Source organism: Folsomia candida, unplaced genomic scaffold (assembly GCF_002217175.1).
Source record: "Folsomia candida strain VU population unplaced genomic scaffold, ASM221717v1 Fcan01_Sc028, whole genome shotgun sequence".
Classification (NCBI taxonomy): Eukaryota; Metazoa; Arthropoda; class Collembola; order Entomobryomorpha; family Isotomidae; genus Folsomia; species Folsomia candida.
The window spans coordinates 3,470-25,215 of NW_019091220.1; the positions used below are offsets into that span (position 1 = coordinate 3,470).

At 37.5% G+C, this 21,746-nt stretch overlaps 4 protein-coding genes and 1 pseudogene across 4 annotated transcripts; 2 read left to right on the forward strand and 3 right to left on the reverse strand.

The window, feature by feature from the left end:
• The first annotated feature begins 719 nt into the window (after positions 1-719).
• Positions 720-4,085, forward strand: LOC110859792 (cytochrome P450 6g1-like). Its single transcript, XM_022108783.2, has 2 exons — positions 720-1,567; positions 3,261-4,085. Exons 1-2 carry the CDS (start codon positions 1,250-1,252, stop codon positions 4,083-4,085), a joined length of 1,143 nt encoding a protein of 380 aa, XP_021964475.1. The 5' UTR covers positions 720-1,249.
• A 3-nt stretch (positions 4,086-4,088) lies between these two features.
• Positions 4,089-5,612, forward strand: LOC110859948 (cytochrome P450 6l1). Its single transcript, XM_035859876.1, has 3 exons — positions 4,089-4,138; positions 4,687-4,935; positions 5,518-5,612. Exons 1-3 carry the CDS (start codon positions 4,111-4,113, stop codon positions 5,610-5,612), a joined length of 372 nt encoding a protein of 123 aa, XP_035715769.1. The 5' UTR covers positions 4,089-4,110.
• Positions 5,613-6,066: 454 nt separating this feature from the next.
• On the reverse strand, positions 6,067-12,665 carry LOC110859878. The gene is made up of 7 exons (XM_022108901.2): positions 12,486-12,665; positions 11,828-12,066; positions 11,090-11,316; positions 10,280-10,510; positions 9,012-9,218; positions 6,976-7,197; positions 6,067-6,542 (listed from the first exon to the last, which is right to left on the reverse strand). Exons 4-7 carry the CDS (start codon positions 10,402-10,404, stop codon positions 6,194-6,196), a joined length of 903 nt encoding a protein of 300 aa, XP_021964593.1. The 5' UTR covers positions 10,405-10,510; positions 11,090-11,316; positions 11,828-12,066; positions 12,486-12,665; the 3' UTR covers positions 6,067-6,193.
• An 87-nt stretch (positions 12,666-12,752) lies between these two features.
• Positions 12,753-14,925, reverse strand: LOC110859949. The gene is made up of 3 exons (XM_022108991.2): positions 14,684-14,925; positions 13,567-13,947; positions 12,753-12,969 (listed from the first exon to the last, which is right to left on the reverse strand). The coding sequence occupies exons 1-3, from the start codon at positions 14,758-14,760 to the stop codon at positions 12,753-12,755; spliced, it is 675 nt and encodes a 224-aa protein (XP_021964683.1). The 5' UTR covers positions 14,761-14,925.
• Positions 14,926-15,024: 99 nt separating this feature from the next.
• Positions 15,025-20,305, reverse strand: LOC110859950 (annotated as a pseudogene).
• Positions 20,306-21,746: the final 1,441 nt, after the last annotated feature.

Genomic DNA, 21,746 nt, shown 5'->3' on the forward strand with positions numbered 1-21,746 from the left:
TATTTACTCATTATTCATTTATTATTCATTTCATCTCATCTCAAATTTAAGTACCTTATTAATTGGATTTCCCAATACACATACATATGTACATGTACAGCGTGAAAAATGAAAAATGAATAAAACTATTCATTTCTTCTTCATATGTAAATACTTATGATGTCAATAAATTTTGATTCGATATTCATTCATTCAAAAATTAAAAAAAAATTATTAATTCATTATTCAAAAATTTATTGAATAATGAATTAATATTCTTTTTTCATCCTGTATTAATTAAGTCAAGGAAAGAGGGTACGATTTAGCTGAAGAGGGGCTAAATTAAGCCCACAATAATTAAATAATTCCTGTCATTTCATTTAAATTCATAGTAATTTGAATTGATTTTAAGCATGCTTAAAATGCAAATGCATTTTAAAATGCTTTTTTGCATGCATGCAAACCGATACAAAATAAATACATACATATGTACATGTTCGTGTCTTGAAACGATATGTATTTACTTTCAATTACGCAATTACGTAAGACTGGAGATGGCATTGGAGATACTCGAAAATGTCGTAGATACATAGCTCAGCCTCAAAATTCCCAGGCTTTTATGTACATACATATATCTTAACAGAATTTGTATAACTTGTATATCTATCTATCAACACTCTAAGAAAATTTATCACTGGATTATGACCGACCGGTGTCAACATAAATATGTACGAGGTATTTGCATGCGACTCAATTTGATTACACGCCACCGCTCGGTTACAGATTTGTCACCGCATGGAAATAATCAACCACCATATTTGCATAGCTCGATGCTACTCCAGAACTATAACTTCCGCCTGAGGTGTCCGCTTCCGACCGAAATATGCGCTTCCGATTTCCAGTACTTCCGCTTCCGACCAAAAATTTGCGTTGCCGAGTTACAGCGCCCGACCAAAAATATAACTGCTTCGGATTTTTCAAATCTGCACACCTATGCCAGAAGGACACCACGTCCAATACAGCAAACAACCCACGATGACAAGAATAATATCAATCTATCTATCACCGCATTTCTTAGAGTGTACCATTTATGTACATACTTTTATCACATACGATACTGATGAAATTTCCTACCTAAATCGGGAATATTTCACATCACGTTAAACCCTCGGGGTCTCCATAACGCTCAGAAAATGAGCAACAACGTAGTAAAGTCGATAAATAAATAAAAATTTCAAAAATATTTCAGAAAAATATTTCATTTTTCAAAATGTCCAAACCCGCTCCTCCTCGCAGCGCGTTAAACACATTTTTGGCCTTATACCTCGTCCTCCCCTTGATAACCTTGCTCTCCTGGATTTTCAAAAACCCCTCGGTCGAAAAGTACTTGGCGTCCTGTGGCGTCCTTTACTTTTCCGACGTCCCGGGTTCCTTTGTGCCCGAATTTCTTAAGGGGAACGGACCAGCCCAGTACGTTTCCGGTTTGTACGAACGCCTCAAAGTGGACAAAAGTTATCTCGGTGGGTTTACCCTGTTCAACAAGACGTACTACGTTACCCGGGATCCGGGCCTGATTCGGGAAATTTGTGTAAGGGAACTTCCTGTCCATATTTACATATTTCTATAAAACTAAACCTTAAAAAGGATAACTTAGGTGAGACTGGGGTACATATGCGATTAAAAGGATGAAATAATCACCTCACTCCTCCCACACTGAAGAGAAGGTGTTGGTAAAATGAGCATCACCGCCCTGGGAATGACAGACAAATGATATTTTAAGCAGATAGTATGCACTTACATATATGTAAGTGCATAGTGTGACAATTAAATTAAATTCGAATACTCCAAATCTATTGTTTGTTCCTGACTCATAGATATTAATTTGTTATCAGCGTTATTGTACCACGTAAGTATGAACTATATTCGGTAAGAAAAATAAGGAGGATATTTGGTGGTGGTTTTCCAAAGTGTAGGTGGGGGGTGGGGATTATTTCATATTCCTGAATACACACTCCAAAATCAACTAATCAGCCTTCAAATTTTAGGATGTGCTTATGCAAAATTTTGATACATCATCCGTCTTATTATTATTTTGCACACAGTTCAGAAATCATTCCTAAGGCGTGATGCTCATTTTACCAACACCTTCTCTTCAGTGTGGGAGGAGTGAGGTGATTATTTCATCCTTTTAATCGCATATGTACCCCAGTCTCACCTAAGTTATCCTTTTTAAGGTTTAGTTTATTTTAAGCTTTTAATTGAAAATATTACGATAATTAGTTATTAACGAAATGAATTAACCACACTGTAAAAAATCGGGTAGAGGCATATATAAGTAGATACATACTCCATACTGGTATAAATTTGATACTAATACCGGATTCGTATAAAGTTGTTTCTGTGTGGTAAATTTACATTACCAGAAATGTAATGCTCATTAATACCATGCCGGCAGAGTCATACAGACATGTAAAAACATACGCCGGCCAGTAATGATCTCTTATCGAAGAGGAAAACCATAATAGTGATTTTATGTTGTTTTTTCAATTAATCCAAAGTGTTATTGAGTGAGTATTGCCATGTGACCAGTCCCCTTAAGCTACTACTTCCCACCATATGCAGCATGACTTTTGTGTCAAAGGAAAACTTTTTCATTTCTCAACCGATTTTGTTCATCCCAATTTTAGATGAAAGATAAATGAATTTGTTACATTATTTTAATCAAGTGGCGATGATCACCTCATCCACATTTTTATAATAAACCAGAAAGTGACCCTAGTGACGGTTTTTCTTGAATAACTAAACAAGGGGTCAGAAATCTGGACCGAGAGAAAACGATTATGATAAAGCACCGTCATAAATGACTCTGGGTTATTTGATCAAAATCGGTTGAGAAATGAAAAAGTAATGGCCTGTGGTCACTTTTCAGACTGTCATGGAATGCTTACTTAGGTTTTTTTTCTGTAACCATAGCCTCACCTAAGAAAAAGAATGTATAAATTATTCATTCATTGAATGAGTGAGGAATGAGTGAATAATTTTTTCAAAATTTTGTAATAAAAATTTTGAATTACTCATTTAATTTGGTGAAGAGTGAATGAATAATTTTATTCATTTCTTATTTTTCATGTTTTGTAATGCATGCTTGATCCATGAGGCACATTGAGAAATCCATGCAATAAGGGGAATTTAAGATTAAGTTAATAAAAGAATGAATAATGAATGAATAATTTTTTCCAATGTCTAATTTTCAATAAAGAATTATTTTTTGAACAACTAAGGTCAAAGACGTTACTCAAATTGAGCGGACAGAATCCACCCTCTCCTTCGCGGGGGATTACATCATTTCAAAATCCCTCGTCTACCTGCAAGGCGACCATTGGAAGAAAACCCGCGCCAAATTTGACCGTGGTTTCACACCGAGCAAAATCAAGCACAATTTCGCCCAGATAAACCACGTGGGCAGAAATCTAGTAGAATACTTCAACCACGAAATGGACCCCGCGGGAAGTTTGGTTTGCGATTTGAATTTACCCATCCATAAATACTCGCTCGACGTGGTGGCCTCCGTTACCCTGAATTTAGACACGGTTTGCCTCAAAACCCGGGAACCGTCACGTTTCGAACAAATTTCTGACAGGGTTTATACCTCCTTTGATAAATTTACGGACTGGGTGAAACCCATGTTTATCCTGTGGTTACCCCGGGTAACAAACTATTTCCGGGTTACAATAATGGATAAAGAAATTGGCACCTTTTACGGGGACGTGGCCCAGGCCAAGATTCAAAGTGAGGGTGGGGCGGGAAAGAAAAATTTGAATGATTTTGTCCATCTGATTCATTCCTCGTATAAAGAGTTGTACGGGCGGGAGGCGATTGGGCGGGGAGCGAATGGGCGGGGAGCGATTGGGCGGGAAGCGATTGGGCGGGGGGCGAATGGGCGGGAGGAGGATGAGAAGGACTTTATAATCTCGAATTTGTACACTTTGGTGCTCACTGGGTACGAAACGACGGAAGTTGTCTTGGCCATGTGCGCCTACGAATTGGCGCTGAATCCGAATGTGCAGAGGAGATTGAGGGACGAAATAAAGGACGTGCTGGGGTGAATTCACATATGACGGGGTTTGTGGGATGACCTATCTCGACATGGTTATCCATGGTAAGTATCTAAGATAAATAAGCCAAGTTTGTACCCAGAAACAATGGTGGTTAAGGGACGTCCATGAATTACGTAACGCAAAAATCGTGATTTTCCAGACCCCTCTACAACGTAGGCACGGTATCATTGGAGCCTTAGATACCACCCTCCCCTTTCTCACGTTACGTAATTTATGGACGCCCCCTGACATACCACGAATATATTTCTTTAAAAAATTGGGAAACAATTTGCTCCAAAAATTGAAACAGTTTTGATTCTTTTCATACGTACTTTTCAACCTGTTAATTTTGAAAATTATTGGAATTTTGATATTTTCACCTTATTTTCTAAGAATTTAATGGATATGAAGTGAAATTTTAAAAGTTTTGAAGTGTTTGTTCGAATCGCCCTAAATAAAATTTTCGATTTTACCAGTAGTTCTGGTGGTGGTATAGAAAAAACTGCTAAAAGTTTCTGTTCCCATGTTTTTTTACCAATCGAAACCCTGTGTACAATTTTTTTTAATTCGGCAAACGTTTTAAATTCTTAATTCTAAACTTATTTTTCAGAAACGTTGAGAATGTACCCTCCCTTGGGAATGGTGCCGCGCGTGTGTATCCAGGAATACGCTGTTCCGAACAGTAAAGTCATCCTGCGGCCGGGAGACAGCGTGATCCTTTCGATCCACGGGTTTCAGCGGGACGAAGAGTATCACCCGAATCCCGACGTTTTTGATCCGGACCGATTTTCCACGGAAAATCGGAGCACCACGGAATTTGCGTATTTCCCCTTCGGCCACGGGGTCAGGATGTGCATAGGTGAGGCACAATGGTTTCGTAAGTGGGTTGGATTTGTGATGCAAACTTATGCTGGGAAAGTTTCCGAACATTTTTAGAAAATTTTGAAAGTTTCCGGACAATTTCTGTCATTTTTAACAAATAGCTTCCCGATAATTTCTACCTATTTAGGAAAGTATTTAAAGGTTTCCGGCAATATCTAATATTCTTAGGAAATTTTGAAAGTTTTAGGGTATTGTCGAGCATTTTTAGGGTCTATTTTTTTTTGGGGGGGGGGGGGGTGAAGTTTTCGGAATTTACTTTCCCCCTTTTCCGGGAATAAAGCAGCAGAAATCGAATTTTGTTATACGGTCTCGTATAACATGAATGGAAAGGTTTACATTAAATATTTTTAAGGAGTGTCGTGAGGGGTCGTTCATAAATTATGCAATGCGACCTATATGACTCATATTAAACCGGGTAGGGGGTCTAGAAAATCGCGATTTTTACATACACATAATTTATGAATGTCCCCTAATGAAAATAAATTTCGTATCAGTTATTCCAGCAAATCATTAAATACTAGCAAGATAATATTTAAATATGTATGTATGTAATTGACAGGAATGCGGATTGCCCTGTTAGAAGTAAAATTGGGGTGTGTCACATCGTTCAAAATTTTGAACTTGCCGCCACCCCGGAAACCCTGGTGCCAATGAGGATACCCGCATCAATGACGACAGCCCGGCCAGAAAACGTGGTCCTGTCCTTGACTAAAATTGGTTAATTTAAATGGAATAATTGAATCAAGTTTATACGTGGAACTGTGGAAGTGAAAATTTGAAGATGATTTACATATTTCCAAAAACAAAACACGTGTATATTTTAAAAATTATTGGATTTTTAAAATTTTAAATAAAATCCAATATTTACATGAGTAAAGTGTGCAATTTTTAAATAACGGTGTCACGTCTGTCTAGCTTGAAAACAAATTTACATAATTCAATTTGAAATAGGTATGTAAATTATAATTTTAAATTTTAATACGCATTTGGAGTTTTCAAATTATGCGTATCGTATTGCATATTTACGACATTTGGTGCACCGGTGGTGACCTTTGACCGTTCAACTTGTCCTTAATTTGTCCCTTGTAAAAAAACACAACTTAAAAAATACCCTTTGTCACATATTTATTACGAAGATACAACTTTTTTGCCAATACATAATATTGATTATTATTTGCAATTCATAAATATTTTAGTTTCCGTATAAAATTTTGCATTATAAATCTGACGACTATTCAGTCCTCCTCCTCTTCCGATTCTGCTTTATCTTCTTCCTCCCCCTCATCACTTCCACAATCTTCATTTGACTCCTCCCCGTCAGGAAGTATTTCCACCTCGTCAGCCTCAGATTCTTCTGCCTTATCTTCTTCGCCCCTCTCACTTCCATCCATGGGGGAAATAATACAATCTTTATCCGAAGAAGCGTCCGGAACTATTTCCTCGCCAAGAAAAAACCCAGCTTCTTCATCATCATCTTCTTCTTTTACATCCTCCTCTTCCATTTTTACGTCCTGCTCGTCATCGTCGTCGTCATCGTCACCAATCGTGATTAAATCCTCCACGGTGTTCGTGTTGTGAGTAGAACTGTGTAAAAACAACAATTACAATAAATTATTTATCTCTTCCATGAAGGGTGCGTTCAAAAAAGACGTGATGTAGCAGAAGAGGTCGAGCTGTTCGATTTAATGTACTTAAACTTGATCCACGTGTCAAAAAGGGGGCGTAATCCGTTAAAAAAATCGACAATTTTCCGTCACGTATTTTATGAACGTTCCCCAATAATAGATTACACTCTTAAAAATGATGTTCCCCTTTTGTAAAGTAAATGTACCCTGAATTTTATATTAAGTAAACTATACTAAATCCAGAGTACCGTTAACTTGATAAAAGAGCAAAGTTTACTCTGGATTTAGTAAAGTTTATGCATAATTTAGTGTACATTTCCTTCCTTTTCTAAATGGGTGACATTATTTTTAAGAGTGTAAACTTAAAAAGAATGTAATAATTAATTACTTACAAAAGGTGTCTCTTGAACTTGGAGATGTTTGATTGAGCCCGTAATTTGATTTTGCAGATGTTACAGCTGATATTTCCGTTGGGGAGGAAGGTGCAGAATTCACGGAGTTCGTCGTTTCCCATTGTCAAAAATGTGGAGGACGGTGGTAAAGTTAGGTTTAATTTTGGGGTGGACATTTTCAGAGCTCTGATGGGGGACGTGTCACCATTCACAACGTGTGCTCTGGAAATCAGAAGGAACGTTTAAACAAATTAGTTACAAAGATAAATATTAGGTTAACGATTAAAAATGTGGATTATTCATTACCAATTCCGAATTATTTAAAATAAGGTCAAGATTTAATAATTGACGATTTAACGCCAGAATATTTACGAAATATATATGTACGAAAAAAATAATCATTTTCACAAAATTTGTTTTTACATTGAATTCTCTGGATTTTTTGTGACCAAATTTCTTTAAAGAAAACAAAAAATCTTGTCATCATCGAAATATTTACGAAAAATATATCTACACATTTTTGAAAAAATATCTAACAGATTTAGAAATTTTTTAAGTAAGAATAAAAATGTCCTCCAAATATTTAACAAAATTCTGAAATATTTAGAAATTTTTGTAATCTAAATGCGAAATTTGACCATCGGTCAGTGAAAAGTTGAAAGTAGATAAATACAGGTGTTAATAAAGTCCGATCCCATTTTTCCTGTAAAAAAGTGAAGGCTAGTATAAAAAAAATACCCGTGATACTTACAAAAAATGTTCGACATATTTACCTTAGTATTTGGTCTTGTTACCATTTACTTTAACCATGCCCTCAACTCTTTGTTTAAGGCTCTGTGCTAATTTTTCCAATGTGCCTCTGGAAATCGAATTCCATACATCTTGAACTTTTTTTTACTAGCTCTTCCCTCGTCCGGGGTTGTGGCTCTTTGTATACATTTTCCTTAAGTATGGACCACTGGTTCTTCAGGGGATTCAAATCTGGGCCGTTAGCGGCCCACACCCCCTTGCTCCAGACCGTTGAAACTTGCGTCTTGATGAGACTCAAACTCGCTTTTGCTGTATGGGCTATAGCACCATCCTGCATGAAAACTATTTTTCTTTCATTCGGAAATATTTCCTTGTTCCCCATGCTATCGAAATAGATAGGTAATATTTTTTCCATATAATGCTTTGCATTGACTGATTGGCCTTTTGGTATGATATGTAGAGGGTCACGCAACGTGCACAAAATCCACCCGCTACCATAACTTTAAGCCCGAATTTTGGGATCGCTCTTGATGGTACATCCGATTTGTTTTCTGTCCTGTAACGAACATTTTGTTGGTTCAATTTTGGATATAGTTCAATAATAGATTCGTCAGTCCAAAGGATGTGACTGCGCAATTCTTCACCAAGTCTTTTTTCACTCAAATGGGCACTTTTCTGAAGGAGTTCTTCAAATTTCAGACGGTCATCGATATATTTTTGTGACATGAGAGGTTTTTTTGGTTAGTTTGTAAGCTGTGTGACCCCACTTCGTAGTTTTCACAAATTTTTGCACGGTCACACAGTTAATTTGCTTCTTCTTCTCTTTATAGCGTTTTGAGTCATTTAACTCCCTTGCTCAATTACGTAATGAACTACCGGTTTTCTTGCAAAGTCTGTTTTTAATCATTCTTTTTGTGGTAGGTGACACCTTTCTGGGTCGCCCTGGTCGCTTTTTGTCGTGGACAAAATTTTTATTCTTCCATTTCCAAACAGTTCTGCGGCTGCAGCCCAATTTTTGCACAATTTCTGTAGGTTTAAGCCCCTGCTGATGCAATGTTTGTATCTCAACTCTAAGATGCTCATGACTTACACGTTTAGTTGTTCCTCCCATGGTAAAAATTTGAAATAAATAACTTCACTGGTTCAAAAGTTCCAGCTGAATTTGTAACAACCACGCTCCAAAAAATGCATGGGATCGGACTTTATTAACACCCTTTACATATCCGCCCTCTGCTCATACATATAATCGAAAAGCATTAAAAAAAGTATTTCAAAATTCCACCTACCGCAAATGTCGCCTAAATTTGGAAATGTTTCCCCAACACTTTAACACGAGGGTGCAAAGGTGGCACCGGAAGTCGCCACTGGGTTCGAGAATATCTCCGTATTGAAGAAGATCCTCCCTATCCATGTCATCCACGTCTTCGACGGTGATCCCTTCCGGCAAGGAGGAAGCGGGCGTTATCACAGCAGAAACCTTTGCAATGTGGCTCCTGCAATTAAATAGTATAAAAACTATTGAGGACTTTTTTTTGCAATGGACCCCCTGAAACATTTGTATTTAAATTTTGATAAATGATAACACTAGCTAGTGAAGTACGTCCAAACAATGCAGAAAATGGGTGCTAAAAAATCCACATGTCAAGGGTACCTCTGAGGGACCATAATACCTTTTACACATATCCCTTCATTGTGGGCCAACCAGATGTCGTAAAAATACGGGGTTTGGATATTTTTTATCTACATGCGATTGTCTAAAACGAACTTCAGTAAGGAGCCGCTACGTGACCTTTTTGAAATAAAGTTTGACCTCTATAAAAATTAAGTTTTACAGTTTATTAGCATGCCAATTTTATGCAATACATGTAAATTTAAAAGGTCAAACTTTAGGTCAAAAAGGTCACGTAGCGGCTCCTTATTGAAGTTCGTTTTAGACAATCGCATGTAGATACAAAATATCCAAACCCCGTATTTTTACGACATCTGGTTGGCCCACAATGAAGGGATATGTGTAAAAGGTATTATGGGTCCCTCAGAGGTACCCTTGACATGTGGATTTTTTTAGCACCCATTTTCTGCATTGTTTGGACGTACTTCACTAGCTAGTGTTATCATTTATCAAAATTTAAATACAAATGTTTCAGGGGGTCCATAGCAAAAAAAAGTCCTCTATTGTGAAACTTCATTTCAATAATTAATATTTGCACAGTACACATTTTGCATATTTACATATTTACGCTGTTCCTGCCCTTAATGATTAGCCAAATAATTACATAATTTAGCAATTAAAAATCATTCAATTTCTAAATAGACACCAAGTTGAATATAAGTTGTACGCCGAAATAAAAATAAAGTGGTGTAAAATAATGTAATTATTCGGCTAATGTAATCCAGTGGAACTCTACGACTTTTAATTGAATAATCTCGCAAAGAATGTACTGGTGTGTATTTTATAATTAGATACAAACTCAATTCTGCAGAAGAAAAAAGAGGGTCTAAATTTAATGGACAGACAGAATTTCTGCACATTTCATACATAAGCAATTCAGCTTACCGTAAATGTATCCTAAACTTTGAAATGTTGTTGCGACCCTTTAACCGCGCGGAGCAAAGTTTGCACCGGAAATCGCCCTGGGGTTCGAGATATTCGCAATATTGAAGAAGATCCTCCCTCTCCATGGCATTCACGTCTGAGAGTGTCGTCCCCTCCGGTAAGGTTAATAGGGGTGTTATCGCCCCAGGATCTTCGTCGTCCGAACTTTCGGCTTGGTCTCCAACGTGGCTCCTTCAATAAATAAAATGAATTATGTCAATAAATTCATCCCAGTTCAAAAATTTAGTTTTCAAAAATCAGTCATCCCGAGTTCTGAGGGAAAAGATTTTCATTCATATTCAGATATTTTCGTTCAAATTCATTTCATTTCACACTTCATTTGACTTCATTTCTTATACACTTCGCCCATGTCGTAAGCATAGCGTGAGACATGAAAGGAGTGAATCATTCATTCACATTCATTCATCTGAAATGACGGAACGGAATCTTTTACTCATTTGCATTCAAATCACAGGAAATTCATTTTCATTCAGTATTTATCGTAAGAAGTCAAATGAATGAAACTGAACAGGTATATATGAAATGAACCGTCGTAGCTTTAGTTTTACGATATGAAAAAACATTAGCGAAAACTTTGGAATCCTTCATTCGTTTTGATTCAAATGGCAGGAAATTCATTTTCATTCAGTATCATAAGAAGTCATCAAATGAATGAACTTGAACAGGTATTTATGAACCGTCGTAATTAGTTTTACGAAACCTCCGTGCAAATTTATCTAACTTATCTAAATATTTCAGAATTCTATTTACTTCAAATGTTTCTTAAATTTTGCACTCTCTCTCCGACACTTGAACACGAGGAGCAGATGTTGCACCGGAAGTCGCCACTGGGTTCGAGAACGTCGCCGTATTGAAGAAGCTCCTCCCTCTCCATGACATCCACATCTGCGCGTGTCGTCCCTTCCGGCAAAGATAAAGCAGGATTTTCGCAGGAACTTTTGGTTTTACTTTTGCTGCCAACCTTTTCAATGTGGATCCTGCAATTAAATAAAATAAATTATTTAGTTAGCGTAACTGACATAATTCTTGAGTTAATTTTCATTAATTCCTTCGTTTTGTAAAATAGATTACCAAGAAAAAAAGTAGGGATCAAGCTTAACAAAAATCGCAACCTTAGTAACGTGAGGGAATAATGAAAAATTTTTACAAAATTTCGCATCTTACTTTATGATACAAATACTAAGAATTCGAAATACTGGGGGTATTCACTTTGTAAGCGTAGTAACCCCTACTTCGCAAGGAGTATCTCCGTAAATTTGCAGAGTTGGAATTTCATTTGTGAATGTATTTTTGCAAAATATGCACAGCAACAGGGCATAGTTTATGTTGTGAACTTTTTTTTCAACAAAAACTTTCAAGAATGTTAATTTCTTTTACCTCATTGCATCTATTTTAATTATAAAGGCTGATTTCCCAAACATGGCAAACTTGCGAATTACGACGTTTGCGAGGTTGACCCAAATTATTAACTGATTAATTAAAACTTACATCAAGTGCCACCTGAATTTCGTAATGTTGTCTTCCTCCACGTCGCAGATGGTGCAGCGGAATTTTTTCTCCTCGGTGAGATTGTAGTATTGCTTTAAATCCGTTTTGGAAAGTCGGTTCACGGCTTTGCAGGAAGTGGGAAATTTCGCCGGACTTCTGGTTGGGCAGGGTCAGCGCGGGCGCGAAGTCGGCCAGGAATTTCATTCTTATTCGTGGTGGTTTTAGTCTGGACCTGGTTTCTGTAAAGGATAAAATTAAACATGGTTACTTCAAGGGAGATGTCTAAGCCTATGCTCTCCGATTTTTAAGTAAATTAGTGTCAATCGAGTACAACCTTAATTAATATGAAATTTGCAAAAGCCACGACCTCCCACATATTCGCATCCGAAGAGGAGAAAATGCACAGGAAATTTGGAAAGGGTAAAATTTGTCAACCTTTTTGGAGGCAAATATCTCGGCTAAACGTGCCCATTTGCAGATCGAATTTTCCACAAATTTCATCCTAATTTCTGATCGATTGACACTAATTTGCTCAAAATTGGAGAGCATTCAGAGACTCCATTCTTAATTTTCTCACTCATAAAATTGCACAAGTAATTTCCAATGGAAATTACTTATTTAATTTTGGAAATTTTCAAAATACTTTAAATCCTCTTACTTCTCATGATAACTTATGAAAGTCTGTCCTATTTTTTCACTAGATTCTTCCTCGTCCGGCAATATCTCGACTTCGCTGATATCACTATCATCCATTTTTTCGACTTTCCTGTATTTTCTGATTCGTCTTCATCTTCATCGCCCAAGATTTCCACTTCACTGTCATCACTTTCATCCATCTTTCCAATTTTGCTTCATTTATGATCCTGATTTGATTTTTTCTCCCTTTTCATCATCCACAATTTCTATGTCGCTAGTATTCTCATTATTATTTGACTAAGGACCGAACATGATGGTTGTTCTGAGGGGGGAATTGATTTGATTCTGGGACGAGATTTTGTTTTCGGGGTTGTCGAGGAGCAGGAGGTTTCGGACTTTGGTCTGGATCATCCGGGTCATCCAGATTCAACAAGTTTGCCAAGTTGTCCTCGTCAATCTGCGATATGTTGGATGATTCAGGTACGACAACGTCGCTGTGTTTGCGCCTAAAATAAAAATACATTAAACAGTTAGTTTAAGAAATAATTCTAATTTTAAAAAAATAATAAAAATTTTACACTCTTAAAAATAATGTGGTCCTTTAGAAGATTTACTCTGATTTCTATATTAAGTAAAACTTTACTACACCAAATCTTGAGCAAATTTTACTATTTATCTTGGTTACTCGTCAAAAACCTCACATTTTTAATACTATCTCTTTGGCTCTGAGAACATATTTTAAAATTCTGAATAAATTTGTTCTCAGAAAGTTGATTACTAGAATGGCGACGAGCTTTTAATATACCTAGTTTAAATTTCTTGAAGATTTCTTTAACTTGAGATCTTCTTCATAACCTGTGAAATCTGAAAGGCGTACTTCCAAAAAAATTAGCTCCACAAATTGTCGTTCAGAATTTTAAAAATAAATTCCAGAGGGAGAAATAATTAAAAATTTGCTGATTTGAGGATTTTACCATCGAGTCCAGATAGCTAACGTTACGGTGGATTTACATAGGTTAATTACTTAATATCAAATTCAAACTCTCATACCAAATTCATACAAAATTCAATTCATTTTTAACAGTGTCAATCCACCCACTCACCGGAAATGGCTGCTGTACGTGTGGGCGTTATTCGCTTTCAAAACCTTTTTACACAATTTGCACTCGACGGAGGAGTAGTTTCTCGCGTCGCCGTCAAGCGGGGTGTAGTACTGCTTGAAAAAGTCGATCGGCATTCGTGCCAATGCTGCGGAATTGTTATACTTGGTGGTGGGATTAGGGGCAGGTGGTTGTTGACCTTGACCTTGCTGTTGACCCTTCTTTTCTAACATCATCCTAACTGCTTTCTCCATGTGGCCATTGTTCATCAGAAGATTCAAAGGACGTGAAGTTGACGGCAAAGCAGGAAGAATTGGCCTCGGTAGCTTGGGCTTTATCAGCTTTGCGACGGGTTTGGGCCCTATTTGCAGAAAGTGTAGTGCTCTACATTTAAAAAGAAAACCATGATTAAAATACCTATTTAATTAAATAGCGAAAGAAAACTTAATTGTTCTCGGATTTTGAGCAAATTAGTGCCACTCGATCATAAATTTAATTAGTATGAAATTATTGAAATTTGAAATAGACAAGACCTCCCTATGGGCACGTTTGGGAAAGATATTTGGATCCAAAGAGGAAAATAATAGTTGCATCCAGAGAGGAAAATAATAGTTTTAAAATTCACAAATTTTGCACTTTCTAACCTTTCTCCAATTTCAAATCAATTAAATTTATGGTCGATTGTCACTAATTTGCTCAAAAGGAGAGCATACGCTGGGAGATTCTAATAATTTAACCTTTTTTCAAGCTAAACAACAAGATTTTCAAACGAATTACATATTTTTAATAAGCCTAAAATTACGAGTCACGTGGGATTTATCTTTCTGTTAAATGACCAATTAAAAAAAAATATGGGCAGCAAATCTCTCACTCCGCCTTGGTTTTCTTTAAATTGAACTTTACGGTCAATATAGTTCTACAAAGGGGTCATCCATCGGAAAGATAAGTGTCACGTGAGTCCTAATTTTTTAACCTGACTTTTTAACATAACTCGCTACAAAATCAAAAATAAGTATCACGCGATCTTAAATTTTTGGCTTGACGTTTTTACTATCTAGATTGCTCGAAAATCCTGGTGTAGCTTGAAAAAAGGTTCCCTTGTAAGTACATAAATTCTTACTTAAAATGCGCCCGGAACAACTTAATACTTGCAACATTGCCCGTTCCGAGAATAACGAGGCCACACATTTTGCACATGATGCTTTTCAAGAGGGGTCCACCTCCGTGTACAAACTTTTGAAGGCGGAGTCCGGCATGGAGTGAAAGTTATTTTTCACCGCGATGGTTTTCGGGACGGGAGCTTTGTTGAACGAGGCCGCCATCATTTTCGCGATTTCTTCGGGATCCGTGGGCAAATTTGACTTTCGGAGCCACGACTCATCCCCGTGACGGGGTGGTCGACAATCCGTCGTTCATTTCACCCGTGTCCCACTCCTCCTCGGATTCTACCCGCTTGACCTCGTCCGGTTTAGGGTCCAGTCTTCGTCAAGGTCGTTGCTGTCACGCATGTACTTGTCCGAGTAATTCCCGTCCGAAGATGAGGAAGAAGACTCCGGGTCCACGTTGGGCACCTGGAAAAATGGAAATGAAAACAAAAATAGTTAAATTTTGGATATGAAATCAAATTAGAATATTATAAAATTTTACAAAATATTTCAGAAATAAAAATTTACAATTATGCTTTTTTTAAGTTGTATAGTTTTAATGGGAAATGCAACTTGCTTAAATTCATTGATTACCGCATGTACAAATCTGCACAATTTAAATCATTCTGTTCTGGAACTATTTTAAAAATTCTGGACGACAAATTGTTAGTCAATGAAAAATGATAGATGAAAAATGTGCTGAGTTTTTTCAGCCTGTTTCGATGAGTTTCAATTTTTTCTGAAGGTTCCTAAACTTGAGATCTCCTTCAAAAAACGTCAAAATCTGGAGTGTACGATATTTAAAAAAAAACTGGAAACTCCGAAAAACTGAAACCTCGTTTCAGAATTTTAGAATGAATTCCCAGAGCAGAACGAAATTCTTAAAAACATGCCAATTTTAGCGATTCCATCCAAATAAAATACCTTAGTTGTGCGACTCTTCTTATCACGATCCTTTGTTATCTCTTTGATTTTTCTTTAATCGTTTTAAGCGCCTTCTTCTTGCTGGCCCGCTGACTTCCGGTGACGTTTTCGTCTACATCGAAATACCCGGAAGTTGTTTTGGCTTCCCTCTGTTTCCGCCTGTGTTCCTCCCTCACCCGCCGGAAATTCTCGCCGCCAAAGTCGAAAAAGTCCTTTTCCTCTTCCTGCGAATCGATGGTGAAGGTGGCCAACTTGCTTTCGGGCAGGGCGTTGATGGCCTCGTCCACCTTGCCCGACTTGGCTTCTGATTTTGAGAGGATCTCTTGGATCGTCTCGTCCGCAATGGTTTCTACTCCGTCGGACGATAAGATGGATTTAGCACTGTGTCTGATCCAAGATAAAGATCGGCGGAGGAGGGACGTTTTGGGATTTGTCGACGATACGGCCTTGTTGGATGACGACCTGAAAAAATAAGTAAGTAGATTTTTAATTAAAGACGTAATATTTCTTTGGAAAACTGTCAAGTGTCAAACTCAATAATTTCGTTAATGTCAATGAATAAATTTGGATTTTTTAAATTTTGTCATTTGCATCCCTAACTAAATTGTAGCAAACGAAATAAGGTGGCACCAAATGAGATAAGTTGTCTCGCATTTGTTTAAACTTATCGTGGATAGAATCAGACGGACGGAGAGTACATTTCCATAAAGAGGTTTCACTTTGTTTCACCCCTTAGTAAATGTCAAACCTCGAAATCAATTAAATTTCAAAATTTTATAATTTTCTTACATTGTCCAACTTTAACTTGAGTGCGGCCCTTTGCACGATCCGCTCTTCCACGGAGTCCTCCGTTATCAGTCGGAAAACGCGGACTTCCTTCGTCTGTCCGATCCTGTGCGCTCTGTCCATCGCCTGCAGGTCCACCATTGGATTCCAGTCAGAATCGTAGATTACGACACAATCCGCCGAAGCCAAATTGATTCCGAGACCGCCCGCCCTCGTCGTCAGCATGAAGAGGAACGTCTCGCTCCCTAAAATAAAAAACCAAACCGAATTAATTACACATGATTTCGATACCTGTTCACAAAATATTTATTCATTTAAAATTCATTCAATATAAAAATTAAAAAAATTATTCATTATCAATTCACTACAAAATTTGAAAACAAGTAATTACTTAGTATTCATTGTTAAAAAATCATTCACTTCTTATTCACAAATTTACTGAATAATAATGACTGAATAATTTATTCATTTTCTACTGAATAAATGAATGTGAACGGTTATGATGATAATCAGAGGGCGGCTATGTATTTACGAAAATTGTATTGACTGTAACGTTGTAAAAATTTCCTTGTAAAGTATTTGCATAATAGTTACGATTTGCGAAAACCTAGCAAAATTTTACAATATACGATTTTTTTGAAATTTTGGCTACCTGTCCCAGTTAGGGAACACACCTACAAAATTTTACTGTTGGTCGTCATCCAATTAAAAATTAGAGAATCAATCCACATCCGCCCTCTGCACACTGGTCTGGATTGCTTTATTTGTTTGCCAAAACCTATAACTCTCGAACAATTGAATTTCTTCGATTTCTGTCTTCGGGAATCGAGATATGAAGTTCCAAGGGATATAAGTTATGCAACTTTCATTGAAACCACACCCCTTTGGGGGTGTGGTAACAGGTCGATATTTATTTTCTCGCATTACCCCATCAAGTGGGGGTCATTTGAAAGGTCTAATCAAGCTCTAAACAACTCCGGCTATTATTGGGACAATATCGGCACACCCACAGCCAGTGGGTGTGGTCAAAATACAAATTTGAAAGTTTTTTTTCGATAATTTTGAGGATGTATATTCATGAAATGACAATATTCTATAGTTTTATTAAATATTTTTGCCCTCTAAAGACATTAACAAAGAAAATAGGACCAAAATTGTAAACTTAGTTACGCCTCCTCAGGGGGTCACCAATTCATAAAATTCCCCCGCTCGTAATAATTTTTTTCGAGGGGTGTGTTTTATCGTATTTCCTTCCCCAAGGAATGGGCAACATATTTTGGAGCGATTGTGTTATTTGGAACACTCGAAAATTTCATACGTGACAATGATTGGAGCATTCCAGATATTTTGCGTATGGCAATTTTCAATTACATACATTCAAATCTCTCTGCCTATTTGTAATGGTGGCAGCTGGTTGCAGCAGTTTTAGTAGATGAGATATAGGGGATTAATAATGTATTTACGGTTTCTCGAAATTGCACAGGACTAGACAGGATTTCAACTTGAAGTTTTTCCCATTTAATCCAATGTTATAAGCCAACTTTAGGCATATGCCACGTCATAACCGCTCGGCCAATTCCAATGAAACTTTCCACAATTGAACATCTATGTCAAAGGTACTGAAGAGGGTAATTGGTTTTCGAATCGGAGAGAATAGGCTTTGGACAAGAAATTCAATATTCCAGACCACTGTGCTCTGTTCATAAATAATTGAAAGAATTTCCTTCTCTTCACCTGGACTGTTAAACTCATCAATCATCTCTGTCTTTCGGTAACTCTGTCGATCCATCGAGTCGGTGGTACTTAATTTTTTTGAGGAAGCAGTAGTCCTCCAAAATGTCCAGCATGCGGGCCATCGATGAAAAGAGGAGGACGCGGCTTCCCTCCTGCTTCAGTTTCTCCAGGAGTTTGTCCATCACCAGCATTTTTCCGCAGTTCGTGAAAAGGTGGGGTTCGCACGTGTAGGGAGGACCAGGCTCCTGACCGCGGAAGAGGTACGGGTGGTTGCAGCATTTCCGGAGTTGTATGACGATATTGGCGAGCCTTTGGTGGCTCATTTTTCCCTCGGAATTTAACTAGGGGAGAAAAAAAAGAAAAATTAGATAATTAAAGATAATGTACCACTTAAGAATTTAATTTTGACATGATATCTATTCAAATTATCGAAATTTACTTTTGCATAATTCATCTAAACTTATGATACGTCACGTTAATTCAAGACAGGCTTGGTAATTAATTTCGCTCTCTAATATAAGTGACTAAACTCTGGGCGTACTCACATCAACTTGTTAAATATTTTGCATTGCAACTACATAATTAAGAAAATTGCGAAATTAGTGTCGCGAGGGGAATCGTAAAATATGATTTCGCAAATCTGTACAACCAGTTGTGCCAAATAAATTGGTTCCGATGAATTATTTACAATTTCTAGCGATTAAAAGAGGTTGGGAATTAATCTTGCGAATAAAATCGTAAATTTGCGAAAAAAATACATGCTTTTGTAGCAAAAGTAATGCGAAATCTCGCAAGTTTTCTCGCAATGCTATCCCCAATTTCCCAGATATACATACAACGTTGACCTGAGTAGACACACTAAAAATTCTTTAAATATTCTGTCATCAGACAGACAAACAAACTATTGCGATTTACATAAAACTATCTCTTAACTCACCACGTTGAACTGATTTAGGAGGATGTCCCTGTAACACTGATGCTGCATTTGGGACAGGCCTACATACACCTTCTTCTCGATCTTTGGCGGAAGTCCTTTTTCCACTTCGGACTTTAGTCTCCTTAAGAGGAAGGGGCGGAGGATGGTATGCAGCCGCTTGACGAGCCCCTCGCTCTCGGCGCCGATTTCGTCCTCGGCGAACCACGAGGAAAAATCTTCTGCGGAAGAGAAGGCTTCCGGAAGCAGGAAGTTGAGCAGGGCCCACAGCTCGTGGAGGTTGTTTTGCAGGGGAGTTCCGGTCAGGAGGAGGCGGTGGCGGGACCGCAGCGTTCGACGACCTTGGCCAGCAGGGACTGCTCGTTCTGATCCGGTGGCCTCGTCGATTATGAGGTAGCCCCAATGAATCTAAACAAAATTCGAAATAAGGTTATCATGATGCAGTTAAATTTTTAAATACCAATTTTAGACCATGTTTAACCTAGGACTTATTGACTCGTCACCAAAAATCGTCATAATTTTTAATCATTCCTCGGCTTTGGAAATTTATTTTAAAATTCGTAACAGTTTTAAAGAGTTAAGAATTTTTTTTAAGCCAGGATCGAATAAACTTGAGATCTATTCCTTCACAATCTACCAAAATCTGAAGTGTATATTTAAAGAAATTGGCACTTCCCTGCCAATAAATTTGAATTTTAAAGTAAATTCCCAGAACGGGGAAATGAATAGAAATGTGCTGATTTTGGTAACGAGCCACGGAGTCCTACCTTAACAAAAAGTGTTAAAGTTTGAATTTATTATTACGAATTGTAAAAATTTGATGAGAATTTCAAAAATAGAATTTCCAAAATTTCCTACCTTTTTTAACACAGCCTTTTCCATCAGCACCATTTATACGTTGTTACAAGCACGTCCCAATTTTGCAGCTTTTTTAACCCCTCCTTAATCAGTTTCTGCCTCGATACCTTATCTCCAATCATGGCCAACGCTCTTATCGTGGGGCACCACCGTTTGAACTCGTTCATCCAATTGCTCAGCGTACTTTTGGGGACGATGATAAGCGCATGGTACTTAAGCCCCTTGACATGCTTCAGATAACCAGGACGGAAATACTTTGAAGCGTTTTTCCCAACCCCATCTCATCCGCGAGGATTCCATTAATACCGTTTTCGTACAGGTTCACGAGCCAATTTAGTCCTCGGACTTGGTAGTCGCGCATTCTCCGCCTGCGATGAAGCCGGGGGAGGAGTCGAATATGACGGGACCTTTGGGGAGGAGGAGGTAATGGATTCCATGAGGTAGAGGTCAGCGTCGTCCTTTTTCACACGGGTTCGGCGCCGGCTAAAAAGTAAAATACATGGTTTAAAGAAACCCAAGACTCGATAACTAATCAGAAAAATTAAGACCCAAATTTTAAAACAAATTCCCGAAGTCTTTGGGAGTTTGTTTTAAATTTTTCAAGACAAATTTGACCTCAGTTAGTTATTAATAGAATGACGGTGAGTTTTTAAAGTCAAAATTAGCACATTTTTAATCATTTCTCTGCTCTCAGAATTTATATAAATTTTGGACGAAAAATTTGTCGCAGCCAAATTTTGTAAAAATATACTTTTGACACGTTTTGAAAGAGAAGATCCAAGTTTAGGAATCCTTCAGAAGAATTGGAACTTATTGAAACTATCTCCAAAAACTCGTCGCCATTTCATTAATAAACTACAAATTTGTCGTCCAGAATTTTAAAATGTATTTCCAGAGCGGACAAGTGATTAAAAATGTGGTGGGTTTAACGATGTTACTAATAACTTATCACTCACAAGTTTCGAGTCCTACATACATTAATTAATTAGTCATTTTAAGCTAACAAATTACCTTCCTGCCGTAGAATTTAAGTTGGCTGTGGCTGCCTTCCCCCCGAAGTTAGTCCCCCAATGCCGCCCGCAGTCAGTTTTTTCGTGTAGAATTCGGAACGTTTCAGAATATATTCTAGGCGGCGTTTGCGAGCCTAAATTAGCAAAAAATAGGAAATTTTGCACCTGTACATAAATTGAGTTAATTTAATTTACCTCCTCTTCCGGCAATTCCTCCTTATCTTTCAGGTTTCCTTTCTCCTTCTTATCATCACCTTCCGCCTTATCCTTATCACAATTTGTCGTATCGGCTTCCTCCTCCAGGGAGAAGGAGTCCATCCCCGTTTGAATTCTTCGTCGCCTAATTTCCCTTCTTCCTCCTCATCAGACGATACGGGCAGCGACAATTCCGACAAGTTTCCGTCATCTTCGTCATCGTCCTGCTTTTTGAAAGGGGCTTCGAAATCCTCTTCATTTTCCTGAAATTTAAGAAATAGATTTTTAAAAGAAACTAAATTTTACAGAAATTTAAGATTTACGTAATTAACAAATAAATCATTAATGTAGGACTCGATGACGCATCGTCAAAACCAGCACATTTTTAATCATTTCTCTTCTCTGGAGATTTACCTTAAAATTCTGCCCGACAAATTCGTAGAATAGATTGTTCCCAATTTTTTGAAAATGTACTCAAGAATTTGACACTTTTTGAAGGAGAGGAAATCTTCAGAAAAATTGGAACTCATCGAAACTGGCTTACAAAACTCGACGCCATTCCATTAATCAACTAATTGACGGGAAATTTGTCATTCA

Bases quoted from the DNA above. Each gene is read 5' to 3' on its own strand.
- LOC110859949 (XM_022108991.2), bottom strand. From the start codon at position 14,760: ATGTGCAAAATGTGTGGCCTCGTTATTCTCGGAACGGGCAATGTTGCA. The intron at 13,948-14,683 runs GTAAGAATTTAT...TTTTAAATGTAG, and splicing joins TTGTTCCGGGCGCATTTTAA to AGCACTACACTTTCTGCAAA. The intron at 12,970-13,566 runs GTGAGTGGGTGG...TTTTTATTTTAG, and splicing joins ACGTACAGCAGCCATTTCCG to GCGCAAACACAGCGACGTTG.
- LOC110859792 (XM_022108783.2), top strand. From the start codon at position 1,250: ATGTCCAAACCCGCTCCTCCTCGCAGCGCGTTAAACACATTTTTGGCC. The intron at 1,568-3,260 runs GTAAGGGAACTT...TGAACAACTAAG, and splicing joins GCCTGATTCGGGAAATTTGT to GTCAAAGACGTTACTCAAAT.
- LOC110859878 (XM_022108901.2), bottom strand. From the start codon at position 10,404: ATGGAGAGGGAGGATCTTCTTCAATATTGCGAATATCTCGAACCCCAG. The intron at 9,219-10,279 runs GTAAGCTGAATT...ATTTAATTGCAG, and splicing joins AAGTTTAGGATACATTTACG to GAGCCACATTGCAAAGGTTT. The intron at 7,198-9,011 runs GTAGGTGGAATT...TCTGATTTCCAG, and splicing joins AAATTTAGGCGACATTTGCG to AGCACACGTTGTGAATGGTG.
- LOC110859948 (XM_035859876.1), top strand. From the start codon at position 4,111: ATGACCTATCTCGACATGGTTATCCATG. The intron at 4,139-4,686 runs GTAAGTATCTAA...CTTATTTTTCAG, and splicing joins TCTCGACATGGTTATCCATG to AAACGTTGAGAATGTACCCT. The intron at 4,936-5,517 runs GTGAGGCACAAT...TGTAATTGACAG, and splicing joins CGGGGTCAGGATGTGCATAG to GAATGCGGATTGCCCTGTTA.